The sequence below is a fragment of the Dreissena polymorpha genome, chromosome 3 (assembly GCF_020536995.1).
Source record: "Dreissena polymorpha isolate Duluth1 chromosome 3, UMN_Dpol_1.0, whole genome shotgun sequence".
NCBI lineage: Eukaryota > Metazoa > Mollusca > Bivalvia > Myida > Dreissenidae > Dreissena > Dreissena polymorpha.
In genome coordinates, this window is record NC_068357.1 from 128,086,609 (window position 1) to 128,111,608 (window position 25,000).

A 25,000-nucleotide genomic window follows, 5' to 3' on the forward strand; every position below is an offset into this window, starting at 1 on the left:
CGCTTTTGTTGTTTGGAAGTTCCTTGATTATTTTATCCAATTCCGTTATGTTTGTTTCGTAGGCAAATTCTGTGTAGTCATGATCGACGTCTGGAGTTTTGAGGTGCTCGGTTACTGAATTTCCAACGAGTTCTTTGCGAAAAGAGTCGAACTTGGGGTTTTCTTCGAATGAGTATAAGCGCGCGCTTGAAGTGGAGTTCCAACCTAGGAGCACCTCATCGATGGTTGTCTCCTGTTTCCCATCGAAATCGAGTTCACGACCATTTTGTTTGCTATTTGTGCATTTGGAGTTGACAATTTTCCAGAAATCTTTTTGATCTATTTCGGCTAAAGTGTCTTGTTCTCCATTTCCTCTTCGTCGTATCGGTGACTAGCCATGCGAAGGTTTCGTCGAAAGGTTTTCTTCATTGCTTTGTAGTGCGCATATTCATGTGAACCAGTGCGCCTACCGCTTCAAATCCATGCAAGGCGTGCAAGGCGTAGCTAGTGATGTTTGTTTTTAAGTTCGGAAGACCAAAAGGGTTATAAAAAGCGTGTGTATGTTCGTTTTGAGACGCTGAAACGGTGTATTTAAGAAAACAAAGTAGAGTCAAAGAAAGAATTGTTGAGAAAAAAAAATGTTACAAAATAGAGAACCGTTAGTTATACCATTCGGAACCTTTCCGAGCCTTCGAAGAAACTATGGACTGCATCAAACACAGCTTAATTATCTATAAGGGAAAGATTATCATCGCCATACAATAATGTGCACAATGATATATCCGCGTATTGTTCTATAGTTCTCACTAAAATTAATCTTAAATTTGCATGTAAAGGACAGATCAGAAATAAGTGAGTAGTGTCTTTTATTTTTCCACATTGACAAAGCGGCGATGGAACTAGATTTCTATCATATAAATGTTTATTAAGACAACTACAGTTAGGTCTTAGACGTGTGTGCAACACTTGTTGTCTTCACTTGCCATAATAAAACAATGGATTACTACGCGGTTTATTATTATCAAGGGCCATTTTAAAATAAGATATGTTATCAACCAGCTTTGCTTCGTCTGGAAGTGAATTCCAAGCAAAAATTGTTGAACTCAATGCAAGTTTCCCATCCATCTCGCATTTTTAAACAATTACCTCGTAAGTTTGATGCAAGAGTGATCTGCCTCTGGAGATTGTATGGTCTCAATATTCATAACTCTGTAAGAGTTGTCTCTTTCTAAATAGTAGCCCAGTTAATTATTTATATATAACCCTGACCTTTAAGCATAAGATCACAACTGCTTATGTTTGTAAGAAAAGGTAAACGAAGAAGTTTACATCAATAAGTAATGTGTTTAGTAATAGTATGGTATTCAACACTCAATGTCATTTTGCAACATCTCCCTAAAGTCATAGCATTGCTTATTTCCCCATATAATTACCTGCAGGTTTGCAACTGTAACTTTTCTATAATATCGGACTATTCAAATCCCAAAATATATGCTATGTGTATCAATATTGGTTTAACTACTCAGTAAAATAACTTAAAATGTTACTGTTTGTGAATTTTATCGAAGGTTTGACTATAAGAGATACGGAATTAATATATTGTTTTCGCTTGAACTGCTAGTTCATCCTTGAACTTTTTCCGCGATAAAACGGTGTGTTTAATGACCCATATATCTACAAACTATAATTTCAATTTTCATTCAATCGTAAGTTGTCACAATTTCAAACAATTGGGCACATATAATATTTAAAATAAAATATACACAACATTTATAAGAGACATGCCTCTATAGTTTGGTGTGACTGATTCACACCGAGACCAAAGAATCGAGACTACGATGCTATTTTGCATACGATGTTGTTTTAAAGTAGGCCAAAAGCGTTAGGATAATTTCAGGTATCAATTAATTAACTCTTCAAGACTTTTAATAATGATTCATTTTTGCGTCGACGTGAATGCTGAAAGAAGGTTCGCGCATAAATAACAATCTGTAAATCATCGTCATAACTTGCTCATCTAAATCGTATCAATGCAGTATATCTGTTCTGCTTTGTTGACTCGCACTTGCTATCAGATCACTGTTGTTACAATTATTTAGATTGCCATTTGTCAGCCATAAAGTTGCGTTTTTTCCCTACTACTAGCTGCTTGTTTTTAATATAAATACACGTTTGAATACCAACAACAATGCTATTGTGTAATGCGCCGATAATTTTATTTTGGAGTATTGGAGTAAAAAGTTCTTTTGAATTTAATCAAAATAGATTGTTTGTCAAACCCTTTGCTACTACAACTTCTACTACTACTTGTACTACTACTACTACTGTTTCTTCTTCTACTACTACTACTTCTACTACTACTACTACTACTACTACTACTACTACTACTACTACTACTACTACTACTACTACTACTACTACTACTACTACTACTACTACTACTACTTCTACTACTACTACAACTACTACTACTACTACTACTACTACTACTACTACTACTACTACTACTTCTACTTCTACTTCTACTATTACTACAACTACTACTTCTACATCTACTACTGCTTCTATTTCTTCTACTACTGCGTATACAAATACTTCTACTAGTAGAACTACTATTACCATTACTACTACTACTTCTGTAAATTACCTTTGACCCTTTTTATCGACGGTAAACAGGTGATAATCTGAATCAATGCCGAACACTCCTCTGGTCAGTTCCGAAGGCTGTAATCAAGACAACAAAATAAATGCCTAAACAAGTATGCTTTCACCCGTTCAATTGGAAATATAATCACACTCATACTTTAAAATTAATGAACTTACTAGACACATGGACACAATGACAAGTTTTCAAATACAGCTTTAATTTCCAGCTATTACGTTTGATTGAGATATCTTAAATTGGTAAAGACATGTGATGTGATGTGAACACCAACCAAACTTACATGCGCAGAAAGCGGGAATTTAACCCGGCTTTCTTTGGTAAGGGGTAAACTTCTAAAGGTAAATCCATAATCATTTAACCAACGGTGCATATTGTTTTTACTCTTTTGTATATTCTGCTTATTCGTCATGGTATTTGTATTATTCGATGTATTAACAAATGTTATGTTAACATTGAAATAGTTTATTCCTAATATTACATCTTTCTATAACAGATGGTTTCCTAAATATACGTCAAACATGCCCATCTTAACTTAATTTGTGAACACATTGAGCAATATTTGAATTCTGCATGAGACGTACAATATTTAATATTACATGCCAATATTCACGTGTCTGTTCAGGACATACGTCACTCCATCTCGCAATTATTTTCTTACGATCGTCTGTGTTTTGTAAATCAAATGCACTTAGATATAAAAATGATTAATGATAGACTGGGTCGGGTAATATTTCTAACAAGTAAGAGACGAGAAGTCTCTTTATTCGAGACAAACAACGTGCGGTCCAAAACGTAACATAAACAACCATTTTTGTCATCTTGAATTATTTTAAGGCAATGAAAGACACAGACACACACACACACTTGTTAAAGCTATTTAAAATACACCATACATTAACACTTAAGAATGCTCACTGAATGTATATGTAGTGGCCGTGGCTATTAAACGGATTTGAATGATTTTGGCTTAGTAATATACAATATTATATTGTTAACATTGTACATGGTACATTGCAACCGGAAAATTATTGCAAATCATGATTTCAAATAATAACACATAATTTAATCAACTATAGACAATCGAAACAGCACGTGTTTTTATATAAACGATATTCGCTAGGGAAAAGGCATATACTACATAGAGGATAGTTGTTGGTTTAGTGGAATATCGATTGCGCCACTCGGTAAAACATCATTTTATGTGATCTTGAATGAATTTAAATCGATATTCTATCAAATCAAACATATTTTAGTTTTTATGTTATGCTTACAAATGATTATAGTTGTATTTTTGCCGATCTGGACAGTATAATTCCCCGTTGGACCCCATGTATGTTCATAGAAAGCTTATCCGTATGTTTTTATAAACATTAAATGCGCAGAAATCGCCCTTGGTAACATTGGCGGGGTCACAATGGGGAAACCACAGATATGTACAAATAGTTCCGGTCAAACTATGAAAATTATCGCTAATTTTCACTGTAATTTTTCACTGTTTGAAACAGTGAAATATCAGTTTTTATGTACATATCTTTATAAACCATCGGAAAGCATAAAATAAATGATGTATATTATTTACAAATTTATACTTTAAATTAGATCACTTGATGCTCGAAAACATTTCTGATGTTTTACATAAACCAGTAATTATGATCACCTGATAATAAAATATAATATAATGATGTGTGTGTATTTTTTGGTATATATTTATGCACCGCCTCTCGCTGTATATTGTCTTCTCTAAAAACCCAGTATATATATATATATATATATATATATATATATATATATCATGTTTCTCTCTTAAATCGTGTAAACGAGAACGATATTGGTTGATGTTTGCATCTACATCTTTTCATCCTGCCTCAGGAAAATGTTATTTTGTTGCTCTATTGCATGTTTAGCAATTTACTTATAAACTTGCAATCAAATCGAATTCAAATCGAATTCAAAGCTATTTTATTTATTTCAAATTTGAATAAGATGCTTTGGTGCTAATTTGTATTTACACATATATGTTTAGTGGTTTGGTGTGATATAAGCGTGACATTAGGCGCGGCATGTTTATATCCCAATTCTTTGCATTTACCGTTCACAGGTGGTAACCCTGTTTAAAACAGTTTTATGTTTAACTTGTTTGTACATTGTGTCCTGTGTTGTACATGCACTCGTTCACTTGTCATCATTTAATTACCAGAGGGTGTTTACAAATATTGTAGCAGTGCTGTTTCTTGAGTTTATGATTTTTTTTCTTTATTAGAACTTCTATATTTATCGTATAGAAACAAGTTACAATTATAACAGAGCAATTGAATCTAAAATTAAGGGAAGTCATGTATTGTTCCACTATGCTATCCTTGCCTTGTGCGTACTGATGTTTTAAGCATTAGATCTACCACGAATCACAGATTGTATTTCCTACCAAACAACTCAAAATGAGTAATATATAACTCATGAATTACCCATAAATAACGCGTTGAACTACTGTAAAATTGGTCATGCTCAAACTGTCCAGAAAAATACATCAACCGAATATATAATATAAAAGGACTCTCCAAACTACTAGTATTATCGTACATTTTGCATAGTGGTATCGCGGTATCTCGTCGCAAATCGAGCGAATATCGAAGCCAAGTCACCTGAACTTGTATTTAACTCGTGCAATGTTGTTTAACGATATTCTACGTGATAAACACATCAAAAAATAATAAATGACATTTCAACCGAGCAACACTTTACCATTATTGAAGGCTTCTTATTAACTAAATGTTCTTTAATGCAAAGCAACATGTTTTTGCTTTGTTATGTTGCTTATTCAAATTTCGTGTTTTAAAAAGAATAACGTCTGTCTATCACATTAACTAATTAGCATGTACGAAGAACTACGATATTTGGATTGAATTGACATAATACAAAATTTATTCATACGACTTTCACACACAAATTAATTTGTTTCTATATAAGTCACCATATATGAAAACCTAATGCAATTAATTTATGGAAATAAAAACAAATAATTGGTTGCAGTGGTGGTGGTGGTGGTGGTGGCGTGGCGGCGGTGGCAGAGGCGGTGATGGCGGTGGCAGCGGCGGCGGTGGCGGTAGCGACGGAGGCGGTGGCGGCGGTGGTGGTGGTGATATGGGTGGTATTGGTGGTGGCGTGGCGGCGACGGCGGCGGCGGTTGCAGTGGCGTTGGTGGCAGCGGCGGTGGTGTTGGTGGTGGTTGCGGTGGTGGTGGTGGTGTCGGCGGTTGTGGTGGTTGTCGGGGATGACAGCGACATCGGTGGTGGTGGTTGTGGCGGTGGCGGTGGTGGTGGTGGTGGTTGTTGTGGTGGTGATGGTGGTGGTGGTTGTAAATACATATAGATTATCGATAGACAAGTTAAGGTACACATGTATTGTTCTTAATAACGTTCTTGAAATTTAAAAGTGATCATCGCACTTCATTCAACCTTTTCATATTTGTAATGAAAGGTATTATTGTTCGTAATGTTTTTTATTTTTTTCACTGTTAAAAATCAATAAAACCGATGTTTAACTTAGCTATGAAGAGTACTAAAATCATGTCGTTTATGAATTTCAAGAAGTGAATCCGTTGTAATTGCCCGCCGTGTTTGCGATGTCGATAAATGTCAGAGTTCGTTTATTCGATTGTTACAGTTACATTCGCCACTGGTAACTGAATCTTTTTTGTTTGTAAGTGGCACTTGCATTTGTAAGGAAAAAATTATTTACTGCTATGTGATTAAACGTGAGTTAATTACACTTTTCAAAAGCTACTTAACATGCGAAACTAACGTTTATTACCTTTAATGTGTTTTTATTCTGTATGCGGTCCACGAAAACGATTCCAATAGTTGCATAGTCATCGACCTGTTCTGTCTCGAAATCGTTTGATCCGCCAGTCACCAGACATGCTCCTACGAAATTAAAAGCCAAATGTTAAACATGTTAAGTTTGATTTAGAACTGAGTTACGGTATGTGTAAGCCACATTAAAACCAGTCTTCCACTAGGCTGGCATTTTAAAAGTGAATAGTATTTCATGTAATGTTCGTAAGCCTTTTGTTTCTTTGATGCATTGGATTTAAATGCATTCGCCACACATTATAATATCTCACTTCAAATAACGTTCTCTTTATTGAAAACCAAGAACACAGCCAATACACTTGTCGTTTTTGTTGTTTTCAAAATTATATAAAGTTATTATTTAACATGAATCTCGTTAATCAATGTTCCGTAATCTCTGATTAAAAAAGCCTTTTTGGACTTTTAATCGGCTCGGAAAATTAATAGTATTTAAGTGGTGAATTAAATGAACATGGAGACCTTCTATTCTCATGGTTTATAATGACAACCATTCATAGAATTATGTACGGTTGTGAATTCCCATTTAATGTATCATGCAAATCACGCATGTACAGGCGTATGCATGTGAAATGCAATTCAATTGAACCGTTTAACGAATGCATCTGGTTTTGTTTATTCTGAAATAAATCATTAATATTGCATTGGTAAACTTCTTACTCAAGATGCAAGGTCATAGTGGTAATATGACATGTTATAGTTATAGAAATGTATTCATTTAGCGTCGGAATGGCCGTTTAAAACTTATGTCCGACAATACAGTTTTGATGCATCGTATTATGTCAAGCTCTAACGTCCGTTTACACGAAATGAAGGAAATCAAAACATGTGTGGCGTAGTTTCTCAGCATATTGGTTATCACACTAGCTTCTAGGTTGAACCCGGTACTATTGATCCGCAACCATTACATTGGTAATTACCATGCCAGAAAATAACGCCCTTTATTATAACCAAATGTTTTGTTTATTAGTAATATATTTTAAACGCATTTCAATGGATGAGTCATATGTATTCCGAGGTAAGAAGTTTCACGTTGAACACATCAACAGGTACGCGTTGTTTTTAACGACGTGATAGTTTGTTAAAATATAGTTATTAATTACCTTATAACATTTCTCAGACGCCTACATAGGTCTCAGAGTCTCTTTTAACGTTTACTACCGACAGAAAGTGTGCGTTTGCTATTTAATCATAAAAAGATCCACCATTCTTAGATAAAAACGAAACAAAACAAGAATATAAGATATGATCGTATTGTTTCAACAAAGCCTCGTTAAGCCAATGGAGAATGGCACTAGGCAGGCCATAGGCTATAGTTAAACTCGTTTTATTTCGGCCTTTTTTTCTTATATTCAATTGAGGCTCTCATTTTGGTATTTCATATTATGCCTAAATAAGAGTATTTGTTTTATAGATGTATGGCAAACTCAATACTACTTATCACCTTGGGTTGAAGAAATCAACAAATATCAATAAAATGCATGCAAATAAAGTACTTTAAGAATATCACTCTTGCAATTACGTGTTGACGTGCGTATTACTCAGTTATATTAATATGCGCCTAAAGAGTATATCAGACTTTGATTCACAACGACTGGCAACGTAATAAACAATCGCCGAGCACAAATACTATAATGTTTTTAATTTTAATAGTTGAATTCATATTGGCCTTGTTATTGAACTGAAGACTGAGCTGAAGACAGCCGTATTGGCCTGAGGCCGCAGGCCGAAGGTCAATACGGCTGTCTGAAGCTGAATTACAAAGCCAATATGAATTCAACTATATTAATGACAATTTTACTAATTAACTTTATAATATATTTCAGCAAGAAAAGCTTGAATTTCACTTTCGAATTACAGGTTTTTGCTTAAATGAAGAATGTATTTAAAAATAGCAAAATTTCTGTTCTATACAACCTTTTCCATGTTTATATTCCCATGCAAAATGCTTTGAAAATGTTATGTACACCAAAATACCTTTTAAGAGATATCTTGTTAATTTAAAACGAAAATTTAATATTGTTGCAAGAGGAAACAAATGTTCCAGGCATTTAATTTCAGAAGAATAATTATTATTTCATTTTTACTGTAATATGAAGGCGATATAACTGATAAAATATAGGAACAATAGCATTTAAACTTAGTATATGACGAAATATGCTTTTAATACATTACATGATGCAGGAACGCAATTTTACAGGTCGCGAAATTATGCAAAATTTACCTGAATAACATTCTAGCCAAACTGGACCCACTACCGTTGTTTCAATACAACTCAGAAAGACAATGCATTTGTAATTTGTACATCCTTAATCCTCCATGATTTCGAATTAGTTTTCCTATCGGCGCTTATTGTAGCTTCAAACTTGTTATTTATGTTCATATGCTCAAATATTTACATTCACTCTTAATTTTCTGCAGAAAAATGAACGAGTTCATTTTGCGTAACCCGTAAGCCGGCGATACCGCCTTCGAAGGCGGAGCTTCTTAAATCGGACCAATGGTTTCAAGACGCTGACGCGTAGTTAGTAATACAGTGCCCAGTACCGGGACAGCACTATTTTTGTAAATATAGTAACAAGTATGAATAAACATTGCCCGATTTTTTTTAACTTTTGTTTCTTTAATGTTTTATTTGAAACAAAAGCAACAATGAAGAAAAAATATAGAGAATACTAGGTAGGTGTCCCAAAAAAGCGATGTTTATTTTGCGAGGCTTACCGCGCTTCACGGAATTTTCAATACTCGCCCTGAGCGTTCATACTGCATAAAAGCCCGAAAAATAAGAATCAATCCTTAAATATTGAACCTTACTGTTGTGCTTACACTGCACTATTGTTATTGTAGAATCAAAGTACTGACAGTACTGGTGTGACGATGCTTTAGAGAGGATCGATATAAAAGCATTAAGTTAAGTTTATCTACATCACCACAATCACCACAATTGTGTATGTTGATACGAAAAAAAAATTTGGTACACAAATTTTGCGAAAAAAATTTGGATATGAAAACAAATTTGGGTACGAAAAAATATTTGGGAACAAAAAAATTGGGACCGAACAAAATTTGGGTCCGAACAAAAAATTGGGAATGAAAAAAAATTGGGTACATAAAAAAATTGGGTACGAAAAAAAATTGGGTACGAAAAATTTTAGGTACGGAAAAAAAATTGGGGGAACGGGAAAGTAGTACCTGTGGGGAACTTGACCCACGCTCGCACATTTTCGGCCCTTTCCGTCAAACATCAGATAAGTTCCTCGAATATAGTATGAATACACATTTCGGAAGCGGTAATGCGGTCCTACATACGCGCGTCAAAATGTAAGCGAAATATGTACACAAGTCTGTCAGGAATGATTGAATTAACGAAGAAAATCGTGTATTGATGTAAGTTTTTTGAAGAAATGTGCAGAAAATATATTAAACAAGAGCTGTGTTTGTGAAACACAATGCCCCCTGCTGCGCAGCTTTGAAGCCATATATTTTACCTTTGACCTTGAAGGATGACCCTGACCTTTCACCACTCAAAATGTGCAGCTCCATGACAAACACATGCATGCCGAATATGGGGTTGCTATCTTCAATATTGCAAAATTTGACCTTTGACCTTGACCTTGAAGGATGACCTTGACCTTTCACCAATCAATATGTGCAGCTCTATGAGATACGCATGCACGCCAATATTGAAAAAGTTATGGCCAATGTTAAAGTTTTTGGACAGACAGACGCTTTATATTTGACATTTGACCTTGAAGGATGACCTTCACCTTCACCTTTCACAACTGAAAATGTGCAGCTCCATGAGATGCACATATATGCCAAATATCAAGTTGCTATGTTCAATATTAAAAAAGTTATGGCCATTAAAGTTTTCGGACGGACGGACAGACTGACACACTGACTGACTGACTGACTGACAGTTCAACTGATATAGGCCACCCTATCGGGGGCATAAAAAGCAATGGCGATATTTTTCTCAGCCACATAATTGTTAATAGTTTGATATCACAAAATGAAAGTGAAAGTAGAACTGTCAGAAATGACAACCTGTCAACGTGTTGTTTTTGCTGGCAGGAGAGGGCGATTAAACTCAATGTGTTCACATTTTGACCATAGGCTTTGTCAATGACCTTTATAGTATGGGTAGCTTTGATATTATTTATTGCTATCATGTAACTGCATGATTGTGTATATGTTTACAATACACGAAGCATAAATAATGATATAAATATACTGATTGAGCTTATAATAATCTGAGAACTATAGCCAGGTCAATTAAGGACTTAAAATACAATTTTGTGTCCTGATTTCATGAAGAAATGACTATGCATGTCCTAGATTTCAAATTCAAGGCCCTGGTGTGACACATTGGTAGTATTACAGTTAAACTGTTACCAGGCTTATGAAATTAGTTTTTATTGAACTATCTAAGGAAATCTAAATCAGGCACTGATTTTTCTTGTTTAAATACAGTCATAGATCAGTTGTGGCCTCTGGGTAATGACCAATTTTTGCTTACTTGTCACACCCTTAAAACTTTCCACACGTCTATAATAGCAAATCTGGATTAAGGTGATCTTCAATGGTACATTTAAACTTTAGCTCTGTTACAAGAGTGCTGGTAAAGTCCAGTCACATATTTAAATCTAGGCCATGTCAAAATCAAAGTGTCAAAGACAAATGAAAGATGCGTTCATTAATTATTGTCCAGTTGTTTACTACTGCTGTAAGTTTTTATATAATATGACTGATGAACATCATGTGAGAGAAAATTCACATTATCATTGTATATCAGGTTTAGCAGCCTTTTAGATAACAAAGTATGCTAGTTTTCAATGTCGCTTCTGGGGATCATACCCGTAGGGCTTTTAGGAAGATTCTGAAATTTTCGATCCCTCGAGAGCAACCAAACCAAAAATTAAGTCAAATATTGCCGACTCGTTTTTTTGAGTCAGTTCATGAGGGAAAATGGAGCTTGATTGGTCATTGTCGGCTCTGGTACTACTTACATGTACCCCGGGTACTCTTAAGTATACTAACATGTACCCTGGGTACTCTAAGTATACTTACATGTACCACAGGTACGGTAAATAAACATAATTGTACTCGGTCCATATTAGACTGTACCCAATTTGTATTCGCGCCCAAAATCCGATGTCGTAAAACGCGCAACTGATTATCTTAAACACACTTCTCTTCAAAAAACACTGCATCAACATGCTTTTTGAGTATGTGTTCCGATAATATAGAGGCCATTCTACAAAAAATTGACATAAATGTGTATATATAATTATTACACATATAATTATTACAAAAAGATAGTTGACAACGACTGATTTAGGGTTAAATTTCCCGGGTACATTTTAGTATATTTACCGTACCCGGGATACATGTAAGTATACTTAAGAGTACCCGGGGTACATGTAAGTAGTACCCGAGCCGACAATGAACAATCGAGTGATACTGGAAGGTGCAACATCTCTCACGCCCCCTAGCATCGCCTTTAGCAATATTCAATTCTCAACAGGAAAGTGCTGGAGTCATTGATCCCGAGAGACAAGAAAAACAATTGATTAATGTTCGAAATAAATAATTTGATTAATGACAATTCTATTATTTGAGCCAGGTCACAGGAAAAGCGCAGTTAAATCAATTAAATTATTTGTTATTGTCAGAAAAACGCTTTTAAGCAAACAGCTTTCAAGCGACTGCAGGCTGATCTAGATCCAAACTGGCCACAATCGCCTTAATGTCTCTTTTACTGTGACACAGTTCATTTAACTTTAAAATGATAAAAAGTACTAACACTAAGAAATAGTACAAACCAGTAAAGAGTTTGAAATCAATGTTGAATTTAAGGACAGCTTGGTGATCTGCAAATCCCCGATGAAATGTCGATATCGGGTATCATAGTCATTCAATAAGTCGCAAAATGCTCGAATACAATTAATAAAGCACAATGTGACTTATATTGATAACTAAAAATACCAGTATGCCAGTTTTGCCGTGTCAAGCTGTTACGATCCAGAAAGTCCTTCATTCACATCGAGTATATATCCCTCGAATTCCAACTATTGTTGTCATAAGCGGAGATTAAGTGAACAAATAATTTATATATCCTAAATGACAGCTTCTAAATAGCGAAACAAGCCAATTTATGCAGTAAGAAAGTTTTGAATCGAGACTCTCACGGGGGCGGCCTTGTTGAATGTTGAAACACGAACGACAACTCTGCTACGAGAATGTTATCAATGACGAGCAATCTCCTACGCAGTGGCGAATGCAAAAGAGAAGTAACCTAAAAAATCGAGTTATCTCAATCGGACTGGCTCGGTCTTTTACATAGGTCGCCATTGTGATTTTTTTTAGGTGATTATCAAACCTTGGACGATGCTGTTCCAGCATCGTCAAAAAGGGAGCTGAATATATTAGGGGCTGAGTGCTTTAAGTACACTGCAATATTATCTTTTTAAATATTTAAACTTTTGCACCAAAACTAAGCATACAATTGCAAAATGGCGTCCAAAATTGTCGAAATTTTAGATTTTCTTATAGGGCCGAGTTTTTACTGGTTTCTGATTGGCTGAATCTCGTATTGGTCGACCATTTCCCGTATTGGCCGTGTTTTCCCATATTGGCCGCTTTTTTCTCGTATAAGGCGAGTATCGAGCTTTATTGGCGAGGCTCAACTTGTATGGGGCGAACAAATAGAGCACATTCCCGTCTTATATTATAAAGTTAATTAATAAAACGTAATACTTCGCGTCGCAGCATACACTTGAAACCACGAATATTATATATCGTTTATTCGACGCATTTAAGGAAACGACACAAATCGGAAAAAGGCACATTTGTAATAAATAAACAATTTAAGCATGTAAAATGCATTGCTAAATTATATCAGACATTACATAAAATGCCCTTTGATGTAAGATACAAACATTAGTTTTCCCTTAAGTCGTAGGTGTATCTCTCCGTTCGGTAGCATTTATTTCTATAATATAATCATGATGTCTAATTCGGTTAACCATAATATAAATAATGTATGAACCAACACATAGCAAAATCGGTAGATAATTCAACTGATGGACCATGTATGTTTTTAAAAATCAGATTCCTGCGACATAATAAAAATGCGAGACGTTTTGCCCCAAAAATCTGCATAACACTATGTGTTGACATCTCTGGGCGACATTTGCGACGTAACAGAGCGGAACCGTTAAACCATGTATCGTTTCAAAATGTCATAAGTCAACGGCAATATGCAGATACCGAGAGCGATTTTCACAAAGATTTTGTTTTGGTATGGTGGGTAATTTTGTTTATTCACATTGTCTTTCAGGTCAGCAAACGATTTTCGTACAAGTCGATTAAAACAGCGATGTGTACCTTAAAGTCACTATCACGCTCACCAATATATACGGCTACTGTATTATGCTATATAAAAACATTCGACAACAAGTAGTACCATACGATGGTTAATTACAATAGGTAGACCCTAAAAACAAGTAACATTGATGTAAAAACGTTATATTACAAGCATTCGGCAAGTTTTAAGCATCGAAATATCTAAATATCGTTCCACGATGTAATTTACTTTCGCTTTCGAGTCAGGATCGGATTCATTCGAGTTGCGTTCATTTGCATAATTTATACAAGCCATTTTCGCATTCGCTAAATTCCAGTTACCCAGAATTCATTTTGATTTCACAGAATGATTATTCATGAGAGCTACGTCATGCGTCCGACGCTTACCGTATCCAATCTCGTGTTCGCCCGTAAATGTTCGGATATTTCACGGTAGATATAAATGGAATTATTTGTGGCCACAAAAAAATAAAAACGAGCATTTTGTATCTCGTTAAATCAATTCTACCAGACAATATCTAACGTTGAAATTTTGCATTTTGCTAAAAGGAACATTGATTTTCTTATGGGTTAGCTTTATTTAACGAAATATTCGATATTTTTTAGCGTGATTGTTACTTTAAACAAAATAGATATGATTGTAAGCCAAACTTGTATTTGCTCAATTTCAATAATTATAAAAGAAACAAATGATTAGACAAACAAACATGAGAAAATCTAAAATTATATTAAAGAGATAGTGGGTGATATGAACTATCATATAAATGTTAAATGTAGTTCGTAACGACAAACAAACATATACTGTTGCACTTATACCGACACATTTATTGTATCTTTTTTACAGAAAAGTGTGCATGATGTGGTAAAATTCTTATATATGTTGATCAGAAAAAAGCAGCCACTGTCTATTACACGTTTAATCTTGAAATTAAATGTTTTAAAGATAGAATAGAACTTATTTTTGCAGTTATTCATCCACGAGGCGTACATCTAAAAATAGTTTTAGTTTTCAAAACACCCATACAGGTTGCAACGGTTGACATTCCAATCTTTTTTTCGAATCAGTATTTTCATTTGCTTTAATAAATTATTTTATTTAATGCTTCCCGGTTGTTTATTGATAAATATGAGTGAATTAAAACTGATAACTCACAGTTTCAAGCAGTGATAAATAACACTGACAATCATCGATTATTTTCACTTTTTTACTGTGAAATGACGTCATTTTTTACTTAACGACAACATTATTCAAGCGAATTATTTTAGTTAAACTCTTTTACAATTTAAATAACAGATAAAAATGCATTACATAAAAATAACAGTTCGTGGATTCAGTGGAATATTAATTTCAATTCACTAGCGATCTTTGGAAAAATATATGTTCACGCGTGGCGATTCATTTTATATAATCACTGATGATTGTAATGGAAGTGATCGCTTTGACAAAAACAAAGAAATTCTTAATGAATAAAATGTATACATTGGATCGATAAAGACTTTAAGAAAATTAAAGCTGACAATATTTACACATAAACATGTTATAAGTAAGCGTCGCTTTGTATTGCACATTTGGGTACCAGTACCAAATTTCAACACATATTTAATATTATGAATTAGGAAGGTTATGATCATTTTTGTTTACCGGTAAACGCTTTATAACTATTTAAGATAAATAAACGAAAGACAAAATTAAATAAAGATTATCGGTGACTCAAAATAGATTGCGCTGCTGTCAGAGCATTGCGATGGTGTAAGCATGCAAACGATATCTGAGGACAGGATTATCCTTAAATTATACACATTTCACGCACGGAAACAAACTTTAAAAAATGTAATATAATCGAAGAGAAATACCTACTGGAGCATGCAACATTTCATCATATCCGGATTATTAGTTTCCAAGTGTTTGTGTCGGAACCAAAATCTAAATATCACCATATAAGTATACAGCCGAAACAAATTTATCAAACCAGGTTGCACGAAACAATAAACAATAATGGCCTACCAATAGGCGAATGTTATGCTTAAGAGAGTATGCATATCAGTTTTTATTAAATTGCGTTGGATCATTAGAGCCTTGGATTTTTCTGGGAAACAAATTTAAAATTTAAGAACAGTAACTCCATAAAATGGAGAGAAACGACCAGATAAATTGGTATTCATTCGTTAATCAAACAGCATTTAAATGTGTCATCCTATTCGACTTTTTCAATTTTTTCGTCTAAAAAAGGGGTCAGAATTCACAATAAGCATAGCATCTAGCATTAATAAACCCTTCATTAATTGAAAACAATACTATTTATTTGTATGAGGAATTCACCAGAGCTTTGTTTCAGTTCGAGTTTGCACAAAGTTGAAGAATTTGAGGCACATCTTAAATACATTTCAATATTTTTACACAATACAAATTATCTTCAATAAAAAACTGCTTGTTTCTCTTATGTTTCATAAACATGTAAAAGAAACTTCTTGAAAATACTTCCTAAGCAACAATCGAAGGATTTAAAAAACAGTAAAAAGAATTCTCTTGTTTTATAGTGTATTCTTTAAGTCACGTCTGATCTCATAGTTTTGTGCTCATGTCTTGTCTTTCATTTTTTTGCTCACAAACATGTTTATAAAAACTCGATTATTGATATTAATAAATAGTTTGATAATAAGAAAAACAACAATAACATAATAATTATACTACTACTACTACTAATACTAATAATAATGATAATAATAATACTACTAATAATGTAATCATTAAAAGAATAACAATTGTAACAATAATTACAATCATCATCATCATCATCATCATCATCATCATCATCATCATCATCATCATCATCATCATCATCTTCATCTTCATCTTCTTCTTCTTCTGCTTCCTCTTCTTCTAAACCATCAACATAATGATGATGATGGTGATGATGATGAAGATGAAGAAGAAGAAGAAGAAGAAGAAGATGATGATGAGGAGGAGGAGGAGGAGGAGGAGGAGGAGGAGGATAATGATAGTGGTGATGATGATAGTGATGATGATGATGGTGATGATTGAAAAGAAGAAGAAGAAAAAAGAAGAAGAAGAAGATGATGATGATGATGATTGTAATGTTTATAATTATCATTATTATAGTATTGGTATTATTGACATTTACCTCGTAACACTTCTCTCATGCCTCTATTGAATGCTTTATCCAACTTATCCGCAACGGTAGTGACTGACAGCAGAAGATATTTATGACGAACCTTCCAAAGCATGTTAACAACGCCTTCCACCACTTGCTGCAGAATAATTTCCTTGTCCCCAGCATCAGCATTTATCCTGATGAACTGAGGAGCAAAAGTATATAAGGTGTTGTCTGAAGGCTCATAATAATGGTTAAATATCAACGATGATGTATATATTTATATTGCAGTGGGTTTCGCGAAGTTTGTTATACATAAATTAACATCAATTTATGTAAAATTGGCACTATGGAATTTATACACTTGCTATTGTCAAACATGTAAATATTAAAAAACATGTTAAATAGTATTTTCATGCAAAGAATGATGTGCTGATCAGATTACAAATTGTACATCTGTACGTATGAAATCATGCGAAAACACTCACTTTGGAATCGTACTTCTCCTTGCTATACTTTCGTAGCCTTATGTTGTCTTTCTTAAAAATGATCTTTCCACTGGTATACGTCTTCTTATAAAATGCACTGAAACAAAAAAAAGCTGATCAGATTACTAATTTTCCATATGTACGTATGAGATCATGTGAGAACACCCACTTTTGCATCGTACTTCTTGATGCCACGCTAAGTTCGTAGCCTTATGTTGTCTTTAAATAAATGATCTTTCCTCTGGTATACGTCTTCTTATAAAATGCACTGAAACAGAAAAAGCATGAATTTCCCAGTAGCTGGCATATTATTGTAGAAACGAACAATAGTGATAGACCTATCGAAAAAACAACAACACCAATCTGAATTAATTAGTGATTTTCTTTAACGCGAAGCGTAATAAAAAGTTATCGCAACGTATCAGACAGAGTGAACTCTTTTTAAAAAGTTTTTGTCAACGTATATGATAATGACTCGTCTACGTGGTGCGGGGTTCTATTCCGTCAAAAGGATTAACCAACCACTGTAACACATGAAGATCACTTTATTCCTCAACTTCACACTACGTGTGATGAGGTGTTATATCTCTACATTTATATTTATATATAAAATCTATCCATTTCATATTGTTATTTATAATCCATAGCTAGAAAGCAACTATTCATATATTTACATGATGACTGGTAAAAAAACAATTTAAAGCTAGTTGCAATATGGTAATATATCAACATATTTAATAGACATTTCTGAAAGATATGATAACTAATTATAAAAAGTAAAACTAACCTGTAACACATGAAGATCACTTTATTCCTCAACTTCACACTTAGTGCGATGAAAGTGTCATGAAGAATAGTGGTCATGGTATGTTCATTCATGCGTTACAGGCTGATAACAATGGGATTAGTACTGGGGAATGATGATTTGTTTAATTGATTGAAAGCCTTGATCGACGGACTATAAAAACACTGTAACTGTTAATGTTAACCTATGACATACTCCCCCGCTTGAAAACAAAAGGCTCCTGACTTTTTCTTAATATATAATTATGTGTTTTAATAATGTTTATGTAAACATATTTCATTAGATACAATGCACATCAGGCAAATATAATAACCATTATTTTAAAACCAAATGAACATATCGTAAGGGCTACAACAACTGAGTGCCCCTATCTTAGATAAACAGTTTACAGCAACTTACGACAATATATAATACTGTATCGAACGTACCAGCAATTTACTTAATTGGTTTCAATTAAGTACCACAACAACGTCAGTACTATAGTAACATAAAACGCTTCATGAAAGCTGTACATTAGAGTATTAAATATCTCATATTCTACAGAAGTCATTATAAATAACTTCAATAAAAGCATTCTATAAAGAAGCTGCAGTAAGACGTACTAAGTATGCAGAACTGCTAATAATCAACTATAACAACAAAAACTGACAATACGTTTTTGTTAGGTCATAATTCATAATCATTAGACATGATACATGTTGCAATTTCAATATAACAGGGGATGTATATTTTTGCAACAACTTTAAGAATTATGTTTATTTAAACACTCATACACTTAGAAATGTACATGTAATTACCTGTATATTTCACGCAATTAACAATAACCCACAGTAAAATCCTCACCCATAACTTTGCAGTAACAGTTACTAGATGTCAATTCACACACAAGGCGATGGATATCACATTATACAAGTTATGTACCTAAAGTCCATTCTCCAGATACCATCCACTTAGGAGGTTTTCGTTGTCTGTTAGTTTAGTTTAAACCTATTTATTTAAGCTCGATTGCATCGAAAGCCTAAGGCTTATATAAACGCTCTCGAGTCCGTTTCCTGGGCCTAGAACCAGTACTTGGTGTCTTTTGGGGAGATCTAAAGAACGCTCCCACGGTGGGGATCGAACCCGTGACCTTCCGGTCGCTAGGCGGACACCATATCCATTACACCACGGCGACCTTAGATCTGTTAGATCCGACTTCTTTTAATACATCCAAACTCTCTTGACTAGATGCTGCGACACTTTTATCTTCCGAGTTGTTTAGTACACCTGACGTAATTTCCTCTTCAGATGCACTGTCGTTATCGTTTACCGCCACCTCTGGTTCCTCTTCTGTGTCTGTTATGGTCATAAACGGGAGAAGTATGTTACGATGCAAAGTCCTATACTTTTTGTATCGTGTTCCCTCCCTTTTGACCTCAAACACTGGGATATCTTCCACTGGTTGCCGAAGAACAATGTAGAGGTGTGGTTCCCAACGGTCAGCTATCTTCTGTTTGCCTCTGATTAAAACGTTCCTGACAAGGACTTTATCTCCTGGTCGTAACATCAAACTTCTTGCCTTATTATCATACTTGCGCTTGTTGTAAGCCGATGCTTTCTTTTCTACCTCTCAACCTTTACCTACCTTTTGCGTATGCATTATTAAGACGGTCTTTCAACTTCAAGACATATTCAGAGTGTACGCTGGATGACACACTGTCGTTTGGACGCCAAGAAAAGAGTATATTGTCAGACGGGGTTGTCTACCAAACATCAAGAAGAAAGGAGAATATCCAGTGCTTTTATGTCGAGTTGCATTATATGCATGGACCAACACAGAGATATATGACTTCCAGTATGTTTTCTTGTCTCCCTCCAGTGTGCCTAGCATTTTAAGCAAAGTCTGATTGAAACGTTCAACCATACCATTTTCCATGGGGTGGTACGGTGTGGTCCTTGTTTTCTCATCCGCAGCTAAGCTACACAACTCCTGAATAACATGGGATTCGAAATTAGCTCCTTGATCGCTGTGTATTTTTGCAGGAAACCCGTGATACACCACAAAGTTATCAAACATGATGCGGGCTGTTGTGTTAGTTGTCTGATTACGGGTCGCATACGCCTGGGCTTATCTTGTAAAGTGGTCTGTTAGCACTAGCACATTTTCGTTACCGCCTTTATACTGTTCTAACGATAGAAAATCAATACATATGATGTCCATGGGTGTTGTTGATATTATCGGTGTCATTTCGGCGACGATGCCTTTAGACTTTCGGTATATGCAACGTTTACATTCCCGGACTTGTTCTGCAATAAATTTGTCCATTCCAGCCAATAGAAACGCTCCTTGAACAGAGCAGTAGTACGGTCTCTTCCTTGATGACCAGAGCGTGCAACACTTCACATCGAAGATTCTCTGGAAGCAACAGCTGAAGTCGTTCTTCACCAGGTGATCGTGTTTTCTTATATAACACTCCTTGTATCCTAACTATGTTAGGCAATTCCTTTAGTTACGCTTTCAATTCGCGGTTCATAGGCTCAGCCAGTATGGTACTGTTGTTAAGTTTATCAGCTACCTGTAAATTATTTTGATCCTGGTTATGTGCATCACGCCAGTCTTTAAAAGACAAACTGTTGGACCGAACAACATCCTCTGGAATATTCAGTGTGGGGTTTGCCGGCACTGTTTATGGATCGCGCGCCGTGGCTGACAAAGGAATCGTCTCGTTCTTGCAATTTTGTTAAAGCCTCGTATAAAACGACGATAATAACCTGCGAATCCCAAAACTTCCCGGACATTTCTTGTTGATGATGGTGTTGGCCAATTTAGTACCGCTTCACCCTTCTTGGGGTCAGCCTTTATTCCGTCAGCCGATACTACATGTCCGAGATAGGTAGTCTCTGTTTTGAAGAATTCGCATCTACTGGGTTTTATCTTAAGGTTGAATTCTGCTTAGCGCTGGAATACTTTATCTAATTCAAGATGGCTGCTTACGTTACTTCTATAAATGATGACATCATCGAGATAGATTAGGCAGTCTGTTAGGTTAAGGTCGCCCATACAACGCTCCATCAGCCTCTAAAACGTCGCTGGGGTGTTTAAAAACCCAAATGGCATGCGGTTGCATTGATAAAAGCCCTTACTTGAATACTACATACTTGAAAGGCTGTCTTTTCCTTATCTTCTTATTCAATTTCCACTTGCCAGTACCCTGCCTTAATATCAATCTTCGAAGAGCATTTGGCTCCGGATAATACATGCAAAGTATCTTTTACCCTCGGAATTATATAGGCATCTTTCTTCGTGCGAGTGTTCAACTTTCTGAAATCTGTGCAGAATCTTATCGAACCATCTGTTTTCCTCAATATCACCACATTCGACGAAAATGGATTTTTTGACTCTTGTATTGGTTCAATTTTAAGCATATCCTTTAGATGTTGCTTAACTTCTTGAAATAAGGCTGGTGGTATCTTCCGGTAAGGTTATTTGAATGGTTGTGGATTTATTAGTTCAATCTCATGCTTCACTGCTGTTGTGTGTCCTAAATCCAGTGGCGAGGTCGAAAATATACATTTGAATTTCTCAAACAACTTAAACAGTTTCACTTTCAGTTCAGAATTTAGTCCAGATGTACTCACATCCACACCATATTTTGCATTGATTTCTGCTTCAGTTGTTTCAGGGTCTTTCTGTTCAGCTTCAGATGCTACATGCTGTTGGACTGATGCCGATGGACCTCCTGAGGTAACTAGACGTTCAGAGTGTTCTGTTAAAGATTAAAAAATAGGTGCAGAGCGTAGTACACTGACCTCCTGCAGTTGACATATTGAAGATTTCGCGTGTATTTTCATAACCTTGGCCGAAAGGTTGCAAACCCGGACAGGAATCCGCGCTGTTCTTACTGGCTTATCTAACGACACCACCCGGGGACACACTGTAGATTGATGTGGACCTACACTATCAGTGTCTTCTGTAACAGCTGCTTCTACATACCGATATTGTCTAACTATTTCTGAAATAGTTTTAATTTCCATAGGTTGTAAAGTAATGTCGTTTGTTGCTCCCACATTGACACGTTTTTGAAAATATAAGGTTACCGGCTTTGTTTTGATTTTATTCACCATTATATAACATGCACTTTATTATTTAACCGGGGAAATATCTAATTGCGTCACACCATTTAATAACCTATGAAATAGGCAACATGTATATATTATATAAGCTGAGATACATAATATACCATTGAAGTAAACCACACAATTCCAAAAAAATGGAGAACACAAGTAAAAGTTTAAAAATTTTAATTTTTATAATTTTTATGTCACCCCCAAAAACGTCAGGTTTTTACTATTTTAACCACATCAATGGAATTATAAAAAGTTATGTCTTATAAAATTCTGCGAAACTGTTCATCAACGTCTTGTCATCATAAAACAAAACTAAAAAAGGGGATCACCGCACTTATAACGGAGATTTTTAACCATCCCTACCGTCTGTGTCAAATTTAATAAAATACAGCATTTATGCAAAACCCAAGTACCGGTACATAGATTGCTAGAAGTATGCATACACATTATAAATTGTTTACAATCTTAACTAGGATCACATCTTTCATAAAAAACACAAATGTTTACAATGTTTAATGATAAACATAAGACCATACAGTATCAAAAGGACTCAAGAAAACAATATTTAGTCACAACATTATTGATCGAGTCATATTTGAAAAAGACTGTTGAGAAATTCCACAAAAATTAACTTAAAATACCTAACTTACCTTTGTTATTTTGATTGTATTTTATAATAGATTACAAAACAAATAAGAATTGCATTTTAGATGATTATTATGCATCATAACTTCAAACGATTGTTAATTTATTTAAAAAAAAATAACAGTAAATAATACATTATGATTATTAATGCTATCACATATAATGAGAACAGACAGTAAATAAATCAGATTATAGACTGCAGAAAGCAAATTACACTTTAAATGTACTACAGTTAATGTTCATGACCCTAACTTTATTTCAAAAGAATGGCATGAATAGTTTCAATACAAACAAAGATCAATTGCCAGACAATACTAATCGAGTCTTTACGATGTAACATTTTTTCCCTCAGGATGTCAATCAGTTTTTTTATTTTTTTAGTATTTTTTTAACTATTGGTTTGCCCCAAAGAGTTATTTCAGAAAGGGAAAGTTAAAGTCCACTTTGTCCGCCTCATTTAGCTGCTAACTGAAGGTGTGCGAAACACAAAACATTGTTGGCAATTTTTCCGCTATTCCTTTGGAAACAATTTTATTTATTTTGAGTTCTTTGAGTGGTTCAAGATTTTTTACCTTTTTACATTGATATATGTACTAATAAATTGCTGCAGTACAGTTGTTCTCTGAAAATTGTCTGTAACAAATGTACATAACTTCTGCAAGCTTTGCACATCACCCAAAGCATTGCGAGCAGAATACTGTTCTTTGAGAAGATAATTCACAAGATACACTTGGTAATATTTTGAAGACCTTTGTGTGTTGCCTTTAATAAAGATATAGTGTCAGCCATACCTAAAACATACATTGAAAATGTGTGCAAGGAATGTGCGAGTTCAAATGTCCTAATAATACGAGGAAAGTCAAACTTCATACAGTTATGTCCGACAAGGATACAATGACGGTTCTTTTCAATGAATGTTACACACATGTTGAGTGCCTTTTTGAGTGTTCGAGCATAAACATTTTGACGATTGTAAAGCAATGAGCAGCCAACTACAGTTAAACCTGTAATTTCAGATGCCATGGGTGCTACATGTATCTGTTTTAATGGAAGGATGTACCAGTTGAACCACCCATATCCACAGATTGTAGCAATATTGGTTATGACTGCATCTATATGCAATGCTGTTGTTTCAATATCGTTGGATATTTTACAAACATCAACCTATACTATTACTATTGTATATTTTATTAATTGTCCCACAGTTCCGGCACATGAGCCAAATCCATTTCGATCCTCACGACTTGTATTGGTTAAGTTTGATTCGGAGTCACACTTGCAACATTTATTTAACTGCTCAACAAGCTTAAAGAATTTTCTTCCTAATGGTACGGATGTTGCAGCAGAGGACTCAATTGTAACTGTCTTTGACACTAATTCAATGTCTTCCTCGATATGACTTATTGTATCCGAAGAAATCGTGTCCGAAACTGTGTCATTATGTTGGACTTCGTCCGTTGTAGGTCTACTATCTGTCAACCAGGTCTTCATGTGATCATAAAACAAACCTCCTCGTTTTAAACGTGTGAATGCTACACATTTGCCTTTTCTGCGTGGCATCATTAAAAGGTCACGCAAAAAAACAACAAAAAAATGTATACGGTTTAAGATCCGAAATGCGAATATGTATCAAGTACAAAAAATATCGGGTTGTGATAATAGCGATGCGGTGATGCAATAAAATATATCATCGATTTAATAAACTGCTGCAACACCTCTTCAGAATAGTAAAAGTAGTATTAGTAGTAGAAGTAGTAATAGAAGAAGTAGAAGCAGCGGTAATAGAAGTATAAGTAGTAGCAGAAGTAGTAGTAGTAGTCGTGGTGGTAGTAGTAGTAGTAGTCGTCGTTGTAGAAGAAAAAGTGGTAGTAGTAGTAGTAGTCGTGGTAGAATTTGTAGTTATGGTGGTAGAAGTAGTGGTCGTGGTGGTAGTAGTAGTAGTAGTCGTGGTGGTAGTAGCGGTA

The 25,000-nt window shown here is 34.8% G+C and overlaps 1 protein-coding gene across 1 annotated transcript in view; it reads right to left on the reverse strand.

Moving 5' to 3' along the window:
* LOC127872587 (transient receptor potential cation channel subfamily M member 5-like) overlaps positions 1-25,000 on the reverse strand; it is a 208,774-nt gene that overhangs the window by 149,985 nt on the left and 33,789 nt on the right. The window contains exons 3-6 of the mRNA XM_052415913.1: positions 17,480-17,576; positions 17,022-17,196; positions 6,452-6,564; positions 2,627-2,703 (exon numbers count right to left, since the gene is read on the reverse strand). Of these exons, the coding sequence (XP_052271873.1) occupies positions 2,627-2,703; positions 6,452-6,564; positions 17,022-17,196; positions 17,480-17,576 (462 nt within the window). The remainder of the gene's footprint in view (positions 1-2,626; positions 2,704-6,451; positions 6,565-17,021; positions 17,197-17,479; positions 17,577-25,000) is intronic.